Consider the following 18,406-nt stretch of genomic DNA (forward strand, 5'->3'; position numbering starts at 1 on the left):
ATAAATACGAGGAGTGCTGAAAAATGTCATGTTTTATAACAAGTTCCATACAATATTTTTTGAAATTCAGAAAACACCTTTGAGCGGAATTTAAGTCGAACGTTCATGGATTTTATCAATAAATCGTTTAACCCTACTGAGTCTGAATCTTTGAAAACAATATATGTTAAGTCAATGACGGGAAAATTATTCTTATGACAATACGAAAATAATAAGCTAGTTTTAAAAAAATCAGATTTTTGGTTGATATATGACCCATCAGGAAAGGGTTAAATAAAATAGTAGTTTATGTCACAAGTTGTCAAAAGACGATTTTTTCAGCACGAGTCGTACATTTATAACCGATTTAGATAAACACGACGAGTGTTGAAAAAGTCAAGTTTTGCAATTGGGTACTAAAGCTCTATGTAAATTTTTATGCACAACGATAAAAAACACAATTAAAAACCATTTCTGATCACTTTTTTTTTATTTTAATGCAAAAAAAAAGTTGACAAGAAAACATTTTTTCGATGGATCAACTATGGTCCCCTTGGAACGAGCTGTCAAGAAGGAGCTTTTCTGTCAAGAAGGACCGCGAGGTTAATTTTTCAAAATTGATTTAAAAATCCATTTTAAACTCTTTGTGGTCGTACAAGTGTCATTGTACTCAGAAAAATAAGATTTATCGCTGTAAACAATAATATCAGCAATCTAAGCTTCATTTTAGGACCCAATTCCGAAAAAGCTTTTTGAAAGAACTGTATGTCGAACATTCATCAAAATCAAACCATCAACTTCAACAACCTGCGGGTCTTTTATGATCTCTATTGCAAGTTTCTGCTCAAACCTAGGAGTCCATTGGCATGAATGCGGAAAGCACCCAAACCTCTTTTTACTACAAGGAACCTTCCACTCCAGGGTTAGAACTGACGACCTTTGGATTGCGAGTCCAACCGCCGCCAGCGATTCCACCGGAGCAGACTTGGTTTGGTGTGTTTTTTGTCTTTATAACAGGGAGACGACTCCCATACCTGGAATGACTAACCGGCCTAACAACTACCAAGGCTGGGACCGACGTTTTACTTCCTCATCCGATGGAAGGTTGGAGCAGATGGGAATCGAAACCATGATCATTCGCTTACAAAGCGGATAATTCGGCTAAGCCTGCTGTCAAACATTACTTTTCGGTACAAATGCTAAAAAGTTCGACTTTTTAGCACTGGCATTGAAAGGTATTGAATTTCCATTCTGTTTTTGGTAGAGAAAAGTAGGCCGTTCTAACGCTCAAGAATGACAGGAAAATTAAGTAGTTTCATGACGAAATGGTAAAACATATTTTGTGATATCTTTTGCTTTTTTTAATCATTCCTGAAATTTAGAGTATTTTTTATTTTGTATTTCTCTCCCCTCGATATCGATCAATACTAAGAGACATAAATAATAATCAGAAAATATAACGTCAAATTTACATGATTTTTTTTTGTAAATATGATAGTACATTGGACAACCTAAAGGTCTAAGCGGCCTATATTGCAAGATTTTTACTCGAAACTAGGTGTCCGAAGGCTTGAATGGCAAGAGCATACTTCAATTATTTATGATTCATGGTATTTTGCTGATAACAATGCAAACACACGGAGAAAAATTCATTGCAAAAATCGTCAACAAGCGTTTATGGAAATGGGAACCACCAACAAAGAGTTCATTTTCATGGTTCGTTTTTGAAAAACGTACCATGCAATTTAAAACTTTGTTTGTGGATCTTAATTTCGTAAGCGCTTGTTAACGATTTTGAGTTTTTATGATAATTTTACATGGGAACCCAAAATATGACCAAAAATCTATTTTTTGACACTTTGGCTCAATTTTGAGGGCATATTCAGATTTAGCAGGCAAAATTACATGGAAAAACATATAGTTGGACCATTTTTGAATTTCGTTAGGGTGGTCCCATGCACTTTTTCCTTGAAAATTAGATATTTTCAAATAAAGGTATCTCGAGTTTAAAGAAAATACCCCTGGGATTTTTGACCTGCACATTTTCGAGATATTGGTGTTTTAAAAATGCATCCTTTTTACATTAAAATGGCATTAACTTTTGACCCATGTGTGAAAATTGACTTTTCAAGAAATAAAAATGGCCGTTTTGCAGAGATCTAAAAGTGCCTCGAACATCACTTTTCCCAAAAACTTAACCCTGAATTGCTACGTTCAAAATAACTGATTTTTGATGGTTTGGCCTTAGAAGGCGTAATTTGCGAGATAAAATGTTGATGTCTTCGACAAAGTTGCTGAGATTGCCAAGCCCTACAACTTTTTAGAAGACAAAAAAAATCACAAAACTATTCCTGAAAAGTTAAATTTTCAAAATCACCCTTATGGTGAACTAGGTAACATAATTTTGAACCAAACCAAAAGTTGCCTTTTTACATTTGCTGCAAAAAAAAAACAATATCAAAATTAAAATAACAGGCCAAGCCAAGCCTAACAATAAAATTTGCACGAAATGCATTTTACACTATTCCAGTTGTTCCGCAACCATTAATTTTCAAAAAAAAGGTAAGATTTGACATCGTACATCGACATCAAACATTTTCAAAAAATTAAAAAAATCAAATATTTTTAAATCAACTCATACCTGTTAATAATCAATTTAAAAGCAGGGAAATTCATTTCAAATCGATTTCAGCTGATTGCACTTTAACTTATTGAAAAAAAAAAATAATTGCCATTTTTGAAGATGAGCGAATAAAAACTTTTATTTGTACCAGCCTAATGATTGCAAACGACTAAACTATTGTGAAATGCATTTTGTTTTTCATTGAAATGATGAGACTATGGTTAGGTATTTTGTTTGTCACCCCCCCCCCCCCCCCTCCATTGACCCCGGACGGAGCCGAGGCACAATTTTTGCCTTCCTCACACGGAGAATAAAGAGTTCCCAAAATCGTGAACAAGCGTTCATGAAAATGGGAACCACAAACAAAGTGTTCAAATTTCATGGTACGTTTTTCAAAATCGTACCATGGGATTTGAACACTTTGTTCAAGGTTCCCATTTTCATGAACGCTTGTTCACGATTTTGGGATCTCTTTTTTCTCCGTGCATCTTGCTGAAAAAAGGCTATAAAATCACTCGAAAAACGAAATTCTTCATTCGATCCGTCTTGGGGTCCCATAAGTCACTATTAAAAAATGTAAAGTTTAGATAAGTACTTCAAAAGTTATGCTAAAAAACGATTTTAACAAAAGTCCGGAAAATTGTAGAAAGAGTGTTTTTTGGAAGAAACCCCGTCATGTTATACATTTTTAGAAAGGTATTCCAAATCCCTTCCCAATGAGTTCAAAAGATTGAAGATCTGACAACCCTATCAAAAGTTATAAGTACATAAGTGCCCTGCATTATGAAGATCTGACTACCCGATCTGATGGTATGAATAATGAATCAAGTTGATAGAACACTGAAAGGTTCGCCCTTTTGTATATATTTTGAATGACATTACCCTCTAAATGTGAGGAAGGCACCAACCACCAAAGGGTGGATTAAGTAACGTTTTTTTTTTAATATTTGCATAGGCCTTAACAAACAAAACATAACGAAACAAAACATATATTGCTCAAATCTAGATTTTTTTTAAGTCCTTTAAACATATGAAATACAATAGTTTATTACTCGGGTGAGTTTTCAAAAAGCCGTAAGAGCCACCGTGACCTCTTGCACTAATTTTCAAAATTTCATGTATTCATTTATTTTTAGTTTGGGGCATTTGAAGGACGTGTAGATGAACAATCTCGAGCATTTTTGATATTGGTTTTTCGTAAGTAGGTCGAATACCGATGCAAAATGGACTTGGTTTACCAATGGCTCTTACGGTTTTTGAAAACTAATCCGAGATTAGACCTTTTTTTTAAAAAAAAAACTCTATAAATCATTCCGATTTCCAAAGAACTGCCCTGGAGAGTAGCGTGGCTCACGGATATATGAAAAAGACAAAAGTGTTCAATTCCAAACGCCTCGACCAGATTTTTGTAGCAATATGGCCCCAGAACATAGCCTGAAACTTTGAGAGCATTTGGTTAAGGTTTAGTACTTCCACCATTGACCTGAAGTTAGTATGGAACTTTTAAAGATTTACTATGGGAAATTTTCACTTTTAACCTCTTCTTAGATAAAGTTTCCCAAACCCAATCAAATTTTCTTATTCTCAAGTTTCTTATAGGTTTGATCCGGGAACAACTTTGTAGAACATCGCAAAGCGCTAGGAATTGATCCTGAAAAGATACAGGATATTTTTTGGAGCTAGGATTTTTTTTTTAACGTGCTCTACAAATTTGCCTGTATCTTTCCGGGATTAATTCCTAGCGCTTTGTGATGTTCTACAAAGTTGTTCCCCGGATCGAAACCTATAAGAAACTACTACTTTGAGAAAAATTCATAGGGCATAGGAAAATATACTCGAAGAAAAGTTAAAAAGTTGAAAATAAATAAATTAAATTTATTGAAATTTCTTTATAACTTCAGGTCAATGGTGGAAGTTCTAAACCTTAACCAAATGCGCTCAAAATTTCAGGCTATGTTTTGGGGCCACATTGCTACAAAATTCCGGTTGAGGCGTTCGAAATTGAACACTTTTGTCTTTTTCATATATCCGTGAGCCACGCTACTGGAGAGTGGTCAACTTCGGAGAGCAAGGATGCTTTCGTCCGGCAGCAAACAGAGCACCAGGGAGCGCGGAATTGGCGCATGATTTTATTGTTTTTGATGCTGTTGTTGTGTGTTTGTGGATTGCCGCGTTCCCACGCACACACCGACACGAACGCGAACACACAACGACCGTGTGTGTAGTAATCCCCGTTCGACTGCGAGAGGGGCGATTAATTGGGAGCGAATCAAATTTTCCGAGAGTGTGCGAGCGAGCGTGCGAGAGAGCAGATATCAAAGCTCTGGGAAATTTCGCTTCGCTGTATCGGTATTCGAAGCAGCAGTTCCTGAGGTGAAGGGAGGGTGCCGGGAGGTTGGCAACGTGCCAATATGACACGGAACCGGGGGAAACTGGGGCTGGAAAAACGGAAGTCAATGACGTCATTGCTGGTTGGGGGTAAAGCAAGCAATACACCTTGAGGATTGGAAGTAGGTCAATGGAGGGGGAGGCAGAATTATAACAAGGATAGAGGAGAAAAGCTCTGTGGAAGCTTTTATCAAAAGCGTTTGAATTGGAAAGTAAGCTTTCTGTGTTTAGAAAAGCTTCTGCATTACGATGATGATAGGAAAATTTGAAAAACTTTAGACTGGTTCGAGAAATATGAAAGTCTGGACTCATTTAATCGAATATCATCACTTTAAAGATCATTAGTAGTAACGAACGAAGTATTTCATCTACATTCCGTTCCAGCTTTGTTTGCGATTATCGTGAATATTGAGCTGAAATTATCGCCTATCTTTTGTTTTGGCTGAGCTGAGGCCATAATCAGAAGCCGTTCTATTGGTAGCTAAAGATAAGGAGTCAATCGAACTTAAATTTGACATTGCTATTTTTGATGTAGATCAACCTTCTCGAAGTGAGCTGTTTTTACAACAAGAAATTTCACTATATTTTGTGATAAAAATGTGAAACACATAATTTTGAATTTTTATCGCAAAAACTTCAAAGTTAAATGCTAACATCCCAATCCCATCAAGATTGGCTCTTTGTTCGCGAAATCGTTAGAATTACCTGATACAGTTTTAATCAGCAGATTTATTGTTCGAAATTTGACCGAGTCTAATCATTCGACAGCAGGTGCGTGCGAAGCAAAGAGGTATTTTTGTACAAGTTTTCAGTTTTAATTTTTTCGGTATTTCTGGATAGCATCCAGTATGAAGTCCATGTGTGCAACCTTTATTGTAATGGCCATGATGGCCATGAGTGTTACCGGTAATTTGATCAATAAGCTTGAGTATTTCAAGAATTTTTATTCATACAAAAATCTTGTTTGAAGATGTCTCCGGACAAGGTATCATCGTGGACGCTGCGCTTCGCAGAATACTGGAAAACATCCGCCAGCTGATGCGCACGGGAAATCCGGAAACGGGAATGCCCGTGCTGGCGCCGTTTTTCAGCGAGGACATCTTTTTCAATGCCACGTTCGGAGGGCTTTTGGAGTATGTTTGGTGAAATGCTTTAAAAACTTACTGTTATCGTGAGATTTCTTCCAGCTTCGACATCCGCATGACTCCGATCCACATCGATGGGCTGGATGCCTTCCAGGGTCGTCTGCAGGTTGATTTGTCGACGCTTCGATTTCCGTTCGAGTTCCGCTACAACGACGAGCTGACGATGAACGGGTTCTACGACATGAACGGGCGCGTGTACGGGTTGATTCCGATTTTCGGCATCGGAAACTTTTTCATCCGCCCAAAGGGGGTCCTGATTACGGGGGCTGCCACCGTTGGAGATAACGGCCAGGGAATGCTCGAGTTGACGGATTTCCAGATCAGCATGATGATTGATTCGTTGGAGGTAGCGAAATACTTTTCGGTTTGATAGGGGGGCGAACTAATGTTAACAAACCTCCGTTTTATCTCCTTGTCCTAGACAAACATCCAAGGAATGTTGCTCGGAGGAGATTTGTCCGACTTGATGAACGAAGTTATCCAGGACGTGGTCCCATCGGTGCTGCGTAACTTCCCGGAAGGAATGTCTAATTTGCTATCCGCTGCCATCTTCCCGATGGCCAGTCGCTTTTTGGCGACGAGAACCATGGAAGATTTGCTCAATCTTCTGTTCCCCAGGGGTTAAAGCGGAGGCTCTTTTGGGACACTGAAAATCAATTTGAATTCGATTTATGTGGGCGAATTAATAAAATATAACCAAAAAACAGCCTGACATCTCTTATTCACTGTTTTATTGACAACTGCTGGCTCGGAACGGCTTGTCTAAACATTATTTTCATAAAACTTTCATAAACCACGCAAATTCATCCTGAAGCTTGTTGGAGGGGACTGTCCCGAGTCAAGGAAACTTTTTTTTCAGAATCATCATTCGGTGAAAATTGTTTGGATTAAAATAGTCATCGATTTTTTTAACACATTTGTTTAGTTTTTAAAGCTTGAAATCACAGATTAAGTTAATTACCGTCAAATGGTGTTAATCTAGACTACAATCTGATCATGGACAGCTGTTGGAAATTTCAATGTACAGTCATCCCACATATTCGAAACGGCTTACAGCTCGGTAGATGTTCAAAAAATCATAGAAAATCGATAGTTGGACATAATGATTTGCTTTTACCTTCATGAGAAAGCTTTTTTGTAATCTTTCGATTAATGTATTGAACGATGGTATTTTTTACGTTTTATATAAATTTTTGAAATAAAAACATTGACGCTTCAAATCCACACAAATTCATTTTTTTTACGAATGTAAACAAACTTCGGATCACTCCAAGATTACATATTTGTAACAAAATACTGAAACCAATGAACCATAAGCTTAGTGATGTTTAATACTTGGTCTGATTCCTTTTTTGTGAGATATCAGTTAAATTCAGATGTTCCACAATTGTAGGAGGCACAATATCATCCCACAATTAAAGAACAGGCAATTTGGATGCAGTGTTTTGCTGCAAAGTACTACTTTTACTAGTGAAATAGCCGAAAAATGACCCAGGATACGGGAATTCTCGGTTCGCCAAATTCCCGGGAATTCTGTCCCAAAAAATGGGATGGACGAACTAGTGAAAATATTTTTTTTACTTCCCGGGCAGACGGTAATAACAAAATTAATAATATTTCAATAACAAATCCTGTTAAAATAACAAAAAGTGTTATTATTTTATCCTGAAGTTCAACTTCAAGAAGAAAAAATAATAACAGTTTCTGATAAAATTACAAAATTTGGTATTGAAGTGATATTATATTGAAAATGTTTAGTAACACGATAATAAGAGGAAATGTTATACATTTCAAAAACTCTCCTAATAACAAAATTTTTTATTCGTTCGGTATACTGACTTAGAAATAAAATTACCATAAATCGCACAAATGGAAAAGTTTCTAAGTGTCCATAACACAATCTGTTATTATTTTTTCTTTTATTAAATATGTTTAGATCTTTGGGATAATTTTGTCTAATTTCAACGGGGTCATTATTTTGGCCATGAAATGGGGTCCTTAAGCTAAAATTATTCTAAAAAGTTGCAATTTTGGAAGTAGATTTTTTAATTATTTGATATACCTCCTAAAGGACTTTGTTTAAAATGGTTAGAATTATGGGTTAATTTTGACCAATTTCGTCGGGGTCATTTTTTTGGCCATGAAATGGGGTCCTTAAGCTAAAATTATTCTAAAAAGTTGAAATTTTGGAAGTTGATTTTATTAATTATTTGATATACCCCCTAAAGGACTTTGTTTAAAATGGTTAGAACTATGGGATAATTTTGACCAATTTCATCAGAGTCATTATTTTGGCCATGAAATGAGGTCCTTAAGCTAAAATTATTCTAAAAAGTTGAAATTTTAGAAGTTGATTTTTTTAATTATTTGATATACCCCGTAAGGGACTTTGCTAAAATTGGCTAGAACTATGGGATAATTTTGACCAATTTCGTCAGGGTCATTATTTTGGCCATGAAATTGGGTCCGTAAGCTAAAATTATTCTAAAAAGTTGAAATTTTGAAAGATGATTTTTTAAATTATGTGATATACCTCCTAAAGGACTTTGTTTAAAATTTAGAACTATGGGTTAATTTTGACCAATTTCGTCGGGGTCATTTTTTTGGCCATGAAATGGCCATGAAATGGGGTCCTCAAGCTAAAATTATTCTAAAAAGTTGAAATTTTGGAAGTTGATTTTTTAAATTATTTGATATACCCCGTAAGGGACTTTGCTAAAATTGGCTAGAACTATGGGATAATTTTGGCCAATTTCGTCGGGGTAATTTTTTTGGCCATGAAATGGGGTTTCAAGCTGAAATTAATCCGATAAAATTAACTTTTGAGAGTTAATTTTTTTAAAATTTTGTTATATTCCCTAAAGGAATTGATTTATTTATTGAGAATTTTTGAAGTGTGAATAACAAAAACTGTTATTATTTTCACAGAGCCAGGAAGTCAGAGCTGACGTTGAAGTTCGAGCTGGAGTGAGACCTCGGAGACTGCATCGGATTCATCAAATTTTCAGCAACTTTTACTTGGAGTCGGAATCTGTGAAGTCGAGTATTTTTGGAGAGCTGAAGTCGTCTTTGACGTCATATCCTGCATCCAGAGTCGGAGTTGTCTTCAAAGTATGGATTCAAAGTCGCTTGGAGGTTATTTGTTATTTTTTTTTTGTTATTTTTATTTTATTGTCCATCCGACATTTATCTGTCTTAATGGACTGGGTGGTAAAAGCCCGTTCGAGTTGGATCGCTAAATTCGCCACTCTCGAATAGGCATAAAACCCACCGTCTTTTAAACATGGTCAATATTGCGCCTTGCAGCAATTTCTAGAGTTTTGTGTCAATCGTGCTAGACCTAGATTTTTTCATCACACTGCTTTGCAGGACTGAGAACTGTCAACTTTGCGCACTTTGCACCTCAGTAGAGTGCTGCGGGAAAATTTTCATCACAGTTAGCAAACCGAATTTCCATCACACCATCAAAACAAAACATGTGTACTGCATCGACTTCTGACCACAATCTAGTCATCAAGCTGTGGTGGCCGAGGCAGATAAGTCATTGAGATGGTCTGTTAAAGGTTCCTGGATCGATTCTTGTGGTTGCCACTGTTAAGTTTTTTGGTGGATTATTTTTTTCTAATGAGTTCGAGGGCATAATTATATCGACCATCTCGAGCTATGTTCAATGAGTCAGTAAACGGTACCATTATTATCTCGACCCGAGGTCATGAATTGACTGAAAACCTGACTAAAAACCAATGGATTGTAGACGAAAGAAGCCTTTTTTTATTTTTCGGTAAAAACAGTACTAAATTCTCTTAACTACCGTATTTATGGTAGAACCGGGAAGAACATTTCTTTTGAAAGACTTTATTAGACAGGATTACATGTCCTATATAGCATTGGTAAAAAGTTTGAACAAACTAAAGGGTAGCCAATGATAACAAATCGCCCTCTCCGACGGCGAAACTCCGGACATCTGTCTATCTCAGATTGATCCGCATGGGTAGCTTGAATCCCGGGCAGTTGCTTCTGCTCCGCCGTCTGTCACCTTCCCATCCCCTTCCCCAGGACCATAGAGGACGATAACTACTGGCATCATCGCCATGAAGGGACCCCTCTTAGCAGCGCTGGATCAGCCGGATGTCGTACCGATCCAACAAGTAGTGAAGACGTTCGCTGGTTGTCCACTATCCGCCCAGCAAAAAGACAAAGATTCACCGTAAGTCAAGATCCCGGCGCCACACCGCTGCATCCCGGTACCGAAGACCACGATTCCTCAGTCGAAACAAGACGTTGTCCCTCCACTTAGCCGGTCCAAACACTTTTTCGAGCTTTTTGAACTTCCAAAAATAAACAAATAAATAAACAGTCTGTCATAGCAACGGATATCGTCATCATCACTGTGAAGAAAAATCACTGTGATGAAAAAATACTGTGATGAAAATAATTGCGCAAGACTCTAGTAAAGTGCAAAATGCGCAATACATTTCACGAGATACAATATAAACTTAGATCTAAACAAAAATAGTACGGCGTAAGTTAGAAATAAAGGAATCTACAGACATCGAGTAATCAAATAAATCGTCAAAATCATTGAAAACGTCACACATCGCCCGGATAGGTTCCTGCTGTCCATATTGAGTACGATGAAAGTCTAGGCGGAGTGCGTTCCACGTTCTGAGCGGCCGCGGGATGACGTTGAAGTTGATCCTGGCGAGGATATTAGGAGCGTCGATGGCACCTAATAACAGTTTCCCCACGAAAGCCGCCCGTAAGAACTGCCTTCTCTTAGAGAGTGTTTCCATCCCTAGAGCCTCGCAGCGTTGTTCGTAGGATGGCGCTACAGCTTGATCAGGCCATGAGTGGAAGCGCAATGCGAATCTTGTGAACTTCCTCTGTACCGACTCGATTCTAATCACCCATTCATCAGTGTGCGGGCTCCAAGCCACCACAGCAGTCTCGAGGTGAGAACGAACGAGTGCGTAGTAAAGAGCTCGTAGGCAGGCAGGATCACGAAACTCGTTTGCGATCCGAAAAATGAACCCGAGATTGCGGTTTGCTTTGGAGATAACGGCGTTGTAGTGGGCGGAGAGGCTGAGCATTTCATCGAGGAGTATGCCAAGATCCTTAACGACGGTCGCCCTCTCCAGCGGTTGGTCTCCGATGGTGTAAGGCCAGCAGATGGGGTGTTTTTTGCGTGTGAAAGAGATAATAGAACATTTAGAGAAACTTACTGACAACAAATTTGAATCACACCACTGAGTAAAAGACTCAATCAGCTGTTGGAGCACCCGGCAGTCGTCTACGTTGTGAATTGGCTGGTAAATCTTTAGGTCGTCGCCGTAGAGAATTCTGCTTCCGGGTGGGAGCACAAAGGTAACGTCGTTGTAGTAGACAGAGAAGAAGCTTGGTCCTATATTACTCCCTTGAGGAACGCCAGACGTCATACAGAACGGCACTGATTCGGAAGCACCGATTTTGACCGAGAGTGTTCTGCCAGTCAGGTACGATGCAACCCAGTTGACGACTTTGCATGAAACGCCGAGGTGGTCGAGCTTGGCGAGTAAGATGCGGTGGTCGATCCTGTCGAACGCAGCCTTAAGGTCGGTGTAAACAACATCCACTTGTCCTCCGCCTTCCATGTTTCGTTTGCAAAATGAGATGAAGTCGACTAAGTTTGTACTTGTCGAGCGTCCCGAAAAGAACCCGTGCTGTGCTGTTGAGATGTAACCCTTCGTTGCGTTTATCAGGAGCGTGTTTACGATGATTTCCATCAGTTTGGAACCGGCACAAAGAGATGTTATTCCCCGGTAATTGGAAACGTCCCGCTTATCCCCTTTCTTGAAGATTGGGAACATGTACGATGATTTCCAGCAAATCGGGAAGGTTTCGGATTGTATGGACAGGTTGAAAATTCGCTGCAACGGTTTTGTGACGGCGACAGCACAGGATTTCAGCACAATTGATGGGATTCCGTCAGGTCCGGCAGACGATGAGGACTTCAGCTTTGCGATCGCCATTCGTACGTCCTCCTCCGTGATTGGTACAGCGCTCAGGTGAAGTGCGTCTGCGGGGACAGCGCGGAGTGCGCTGCGCACTTGATGCGGAGTTGCAGGCGAGGGACGAAATACGCTCAAAAAGTGCTGAGCGAACAAGTTGCACGTCTCCTCCGTGGAAGTGGAGTTAGCTTCGCCGAGGAACATTTTAGCTGGGAGCCCGGTTTCTTTGCGTTTCTCGTTCACAAAAGACCAGAAAAGTTTTGGATTACGTTTCAGATTCTCTTGAGTACGGCGAACATGGATTCCATAACGGTGTCTTTTGTAGTGCGTGTAACGTTTGCTGGCGAGACGGAAGGCGCGATGGGTTACAGGATTCCGTCTAGCTGAATACTTCCTCAAAGCAGCGGCACGCCGTCGTTTCAGTTTTTTCATGCGATCATTGGACCAGGGAGGTTTCCGAGGAGGTGCACGAGTTGGAACGTGATCTCTGAAGGCGGTTTTCAGTGTAGAGTTGAAGAATGCCACAGCTTCATCCACATTCTGCGTTTCATTGAGGGCATTCCAGTTTACTCCAAGAAGTGCGCGATTGAGGGCGGGAAAATCCGCCTTATAGAAGTTGTATGATCGGGTATCAGGTTCGTCGATGAACGGCACTGGCACCCTCAGCGAAACAGTTATCTCCAGTGGGGATGTGGCGGGTCGATTCTAAGCAGCGCTTCCGGGGCCTCAGCGACAGAGCAGTAGTTTACAGAATCGTCATCTATGAGCACCAAATCAAGTGTGCGATTTAAGTTATTGCTAACATCATTCAACTGTTTCATTCCAAGCAGTGCCATGCCGTCGAGTAGTGTAGAACTGGAAAGCGGATAAGATGCAGACGAAGAACTGGGGTGCGCGTGTCTCGAGTTGAATTTTGCCCAAGTTATTTTAGGTTGGTTGTAATCGCCGAGAAGCAGGTGCAAATCGTTCGGACGCATCGCTTCGGCCACAGCGGAGGCCGAGTTAAAGTGCGACTCAATAACTGCTGAATTTCTGGCAAGATCCGGGCTGATGTAGACGGAGCCGACGTACAGCTTCTGATCTGCGACGCCATTGATGACAACCCAAAGCTGTTCGAGGCTGCTGGCATCCGTCGGAACAGGAAATTCCGTTGAATCAAACTTTTTCGAGACAGCGATGCAGATTCCACCGCCAGTTTTCTTTCCAGTGCGAACAGTGTCTCGATCGTTGCGGTAGACTACAAAGCCAGTCCCGAACAACTGGGGCGAGAAGATTTCATCGTCTAGCCAGGTCTCCGTAAGAACGATGACATCATAATCGCAATCGATCACAGCCAGGAACAGATCGTCGATTTTTGTACGAAGTCCCCTTACGTTTTGATAGTAGAAGCTCAGAGCGCGCTGCGTGTCCAACCGATTAGGAGCTTCGGCCGCTGATGTAGTCCTCAGGGAGGTACTGGAAACCAACAGATCATCAGCGCGGGACATATGTTCAAGAACGGGGTACTCGCCTGAGAGTTGCCGTTGGAAGATCCCCTCACGATGGCCGTACGCAGGTTCGGGACGGCTTTGCTGAGCGTTGACATGCGGCAGGACTGCGACGGGTCGTTCGGGGGCTTCCACAGGACTTTGTATCAGGCGTCCCGAGTGAAGTAGCGCGGCAGCGCGAGCGGGTGAATGTCTTCGGTCGGAGCTGGAATGCGGGTGATCGTCAACGAGAGAAAAGGTTCCGCAACGTGAGTACTTGCCCGTGCTGACGATTTGGGAGACCTCGCCCCGTACCCGCACACATCACCAGGACGACTTAAATGGCCAGCAAGTTGGGTCTTCGATATGGCTGGCTCTGCGATGGTATCGGCTGCGGCGGGAGAGTTGAGGGCTCCCACGGTACTTAGCAAGAAGCGTCCTGGAGAAGCAGTCTCGATGGAATTCGGTGCGACAGAGATGCGTCTGGAGACTTCCGCGCTGACGATAAGGTTGCTGACAATAGCCGGGCCAGATAGCTGGAGTGTGGTAGGGGGCAGTCATGCTTTTGAACGGGTTCTCCGTTCGTTCAAGTTCACAAAGCAACACGAAAAATAACAGCTCTGAGAACGAACGCTCGTCTCTAAGAAACGTTCGTTCAGTAGGCTTTTTTGAAACGAACGGAGAACCCAGTTCAGAACTTCAACATATTCCTTTGATAAGACCTCAGTAGACTAGCTATACTTCATGGACTGTTAATCATCCATTTACATATCAGTACTGCTAGCTTAGTGGTAACGATTCGGTTTAGAAATCATAAGTAGTGAGTTCGAATCTCTTTTTTCCTGAACTAGAATAGCAATGATTTTTTTTTAAATCACGGTGGCAATAATTTTTCGTCTCCATTTTAGTTGGGGTGCTTTTTGCACCCGGTCAAGAAAAAAAATCAAATGGGCAGCAGCGGCAGCTAAATCAAGCCAGAGAGGGTGAAGAAAAGCCCCAAGAAATCGCTCCCTCTCCTTTGTTCTGCTGTTCGCAAAGCTGTTTTTTGACCCCTTCCTTCCGATCTGCGTACTAGCCAGTAACCGCTTCATTTAGTCTCCCTAGCCTCCCAGCTGGAGTGTCCCTTGATTGGTATAAAATGTAATTCCAGTCGTCGTCAAAAAGTTGGTACCCAACCACACAAAAAAAAATATTTAAAAAACTGAGATTCGAACTCACTTCCTTCGAATACTGTTCATGCATGTTACCACCGAGCTAACTAAGCTCTGTACAAATCAATCTACTGAATGTTTATTTAAGTTTAACAGTTGCCATAGAGAGCCTTTGGCTATAGGCGGTTCACAGAACGCGTTCCAAACTTTGAAGAGAACGGCACGAAAAAGTGACGTTCTGTTTTTGGAACGAAAAGCAATGGCTCCTGCGCGGTGGGTTCAGTTCGTTTTGAATAAAGAGAACGAACGCAGAACGGGTTCCGTTCAAATTGCATGACTGGTAGGGGGGGCAAGGGCTCCCCCGTAATCCGAAAAGTTGCGTACAGACTTCGACCGGGCTGATGGAATCCATAGGATTGAGTTCTGCAGTGGCTGGCGTGAGGATGATTTGCTGGAAACCAAACTTTTATCAAGTGGGGAATTACTGGGACAACATGAATACTTGCCTGAGAAGCCAGGTCGGAAACCCCCAGCTCGATCTCCGTGCGCCGGGTAAGGATGACTAACAACAGGTACGAAGCGACTTGAAGCCGCAGCGGAGAGAGAGGGGATTTCCTTAGTGTGCTTGATCATGCATCCTATTCCGACATAGCATCCGTTCCGGCCGGTGAAGTCTGTGGACGCAACGGCGTTGTAGTCACGGAGTTCAGCAGGTCGGCAGAGGTTGTCGGCGTATCGGTAGAAGGATCCCAAAATTTTCCGGCCGTACGGTCCTCGAATTCCCGAACGATAAGGCCGGCCGGCCAGGTGGCCCTCGCAAGAGCCTTGGTTTTGAGTTCCTTTTTCATTCCGATTTTGAAGGAGATGAATGACATCCGAGAAACATCCTTTCCTTTCCCCACCAGTCTCGTGACCTCGAGGTCGGAACATCCCAAGCGGTCAGTGGCGAGCTTGGAAACTTGTTCGACCGTAACGTTACGGGAGATCCTCGAGAGGTAGAGTTGAAACATTGTCGATGAGTCATTGGCAACTATTGATCCAAGCGAAGGAGAAGCAGCGATCCCAGTAGCAACTGTTGAGGGATCTGGTGGGTTCTGACGACTTTGCTGGTTTTGAATAGTTGCCGGCCGTTCCACGGTTTACCTCCAGCACCATTATTACGTTGGCCTGACATAGGTGTAAGTGAGTTTGAGTTGACCAGTGCAGCAAAGCTTTGTTTCAACTCCTTTTTCATCTCCGTTAAAACGTCCGACTTCAGCTGCTCAAACAGGTGACTTTGCGAGCCAGAGGCTTGGTTTTGCCCAGCAGCGTAAGCAGTTTGGACACTCCGACGCATCCGCATATCGCTCATCAAACCGCTGCAAGACTTGCACAGCCAAAACAGCTGTTTGTTTTTCACAGCTTCAGCGAGCAAAGCGGCTGGGAGATTGGTACATTGGGGGTGAAAGATTGCACTGCAGAACCCTGGCAAGCAATGTTTTGATCGTCAACTTCGTTTGCGCAAGAGTGACAGACAGCGTTGGAACTCATGATGCTTCGCGGATCGAACACTAGGTGGTGCAGCGAGCGGCTAGTGGTTGATGGCGCGTAACAAATCCGAAGTGGAATAAAAATAAACAAAAACTTCGCGTTCAAATTACGGAAAACCCGACACAATTATCGTTCGATCTTCACTATGATGGCAAAGCACACTTTACAATCTGTGAGTTAAGACCGAAACCGAACTTGATGAGGCTAAAAAGCACGTAATTTTTCAACGAAAACCGTGAGTGTATAAACAAACTGTAACTGTAGCGTAAGTAAACACATGTAAGGTACCCGACTCTGCAGCCCTGACTAGTACAGATGAGTTATGGGAACTGCAGGTTTATTTGCAAATTACAAATAAACCAAAACAATAACTTTTTTTGTTATGGAGACATACCAGTTCAATAACATTTTTTGTTATTATGCTGCTCCACCTCTCAGCACAAAATAACAAATCTTGTTATTCCTTCATGATTCCTTCTGTGTTATTGGTTTGTTATTGCAATAACAACATAATAACAGTTTAAGTTATTTTTAGAACAAATCTTTGTTATTGATTTTTGTTATTTTAACAACTAATCCGATCATTCCAATAACATATTTCGATCTTCTCACAATATCAAAAACTGACCTTTCCAAGTTATTTCCGTCTGCTCGGGTTAGAAATTTTTCAAATCAAAAATCTCAAACAAGTGACAAATATCTTACTAAAATTATGATATTTTTGGTGTCATTTCATGATAACATTAGTTCATTGGTTTTTAAGCTGAAGTCCAAATTTTTTTACTGAAGTCCAGTAAAGTTTTACTGAATTTTCATCTACTAAAATTTCGGTAAACGATTCAGTAATTTGGATTTTACTGAATCCTCAGTTAACTAATATTTGTCATTTTGACAGATGATTTACTGAAATTTCAGAAAAATGGTTGTCATAACAACTGAAATTTCAGCAAAAGAAACGTCAAATTATTTTGCTGAAAATTCAGTAATTTTCTTGAGGCAGTTTGACAGATCATTTGCTGAAGATTCAGCAATCTTTGCTGGTATTTCAGTTATCAAAATTTGATTTTGCTTGTCATTGAATATGTTTCTAGTACTACTATTTATACATTTATTTCATCAATCGTCCAAACCTAAAAAACAGGTGGTTAGCATCGAGGCATTTATTATTACTGTTTTTCTTACCTTGGCTTCTAAAGATCACAATACAGAATAAAAAACACATGTGTTGCAACATGTTTGAAAGAGGATTTTCTCTCGGCAGCATCCAAACAATAAAGGTAAGAACAAGATTGTCCGTCAGGACTGAACGCAAACGCAAAATTTTGCGCCTGTCATCATAGCCTGCCAGTCATCGACCATTGAACAAAGCAACCCCTGCAGATTGTTCGACTGACAGTTGATGGAAAAATCGAACTGGCACAGCGTTCTGCGTTCACCACTGCACTGAAAATATGCCACACTTTTTATTCAAGTGCCCAAACACTTGAATGATTGAATAAAGTCACATCGTAGATCTAATTGGTTTGTGTTTCAACATCAATCCAAACCACTATCAAATGCAAGTGTTTGGGCGGTTGACTTTTTGGTATTTTTTAACATGTTATTTTCATTCGGGTGGCTCAAGCTTTTCAATTGTTTTGCTCATGAATTTGTCCCACCTTCTTGAACTATTCAAAGTGATGAGCAAAACACTTGAAAATGATCTTAAGATCTACCCAAAACAGGCACTATTCAAAGTCAACGTGATTATCCACATGAATTTAATTTGTTTCACTGATTGATTTTTGCGCGACTTTCATCGAAGGCTAGAAGCGAGGCAAGAACCAATAGCACAAAAACTCTCCCGTCTTCAACTGGCCGGCCGGCGCAGTGGTAGCGTGCACGACTAGCAAGCGAGAACCTGTAAATCGCTTGTACGTAATTTTATTTTTCAACACCATTTAAAATTCAAGTGTTTGGCTATTGACATTATTTCATGGCCAATCACCGAAATTTCAAGTGTTTTGCGATTGATATTTGAGTGCTCTGTACAGCAGGGCCAGATCATGTGTAGAACACTTCGTTGAGCTGTGTAAGTTTTGCTCAGTGTGCGTCGAACGGACAATCTTGCTCTTAGCTTAAGTCATAAGTGACATTT

General features: G+C 40.8%; 2 protein-coding genes across 3 annotated transcripts in view; one reads left to right on the plus strand and one right to left on the minus strand.

The window, feature by feature from the left end:
• The window catches only part of LOC6037551 (acetylcholinesterase), a 248,691-nt gene that overhangs the window by 128,326 nt on the left and 101,959 nt on the right, over positions 1 to 18,406 (minus strand). The window lies entirely within an intron of this gene.
• On the plus strand, positions 5,704 to 6,856 carry LOC6044862. Its single transcript, XM_001862272.2, has 5 exons — positions 5,704 to 5,780; positions 5,831 to 5,896; positions 5,961 to 6,123; positions 6,178 to 6,481; positions 6,557 to 6,856. The coding sequence occupies exons 2-5, from the start codon at positions 5,839 to 5,841 to the stop codon at positions 6,758 to 6,760; spliced, it is 729 nt and encodes a 242-aa protein (XP_001862307.2). The 5' UTR covers positions 5,704 to 5,780; positions 5,831 to 5,838; the 3' UTR covers positions 6,761 to 6,856.

This window comes from Culex quinquefasciatus, chromosome 3 (genome assembly GCF_015732765.1).
Source record: "Culex quinquefasciatus strain JHB chromosome 3, VPISU_Cqui_1.0_pri_paternal, whole genome shotgun sequence".
In the NCBI taxonomy this organism is placed as follows: Eukaryota; Metazoa; Arthropoda; class Insecta; order Diptera; family Culicidae; genus Culex; species Culex quinquefasciatus.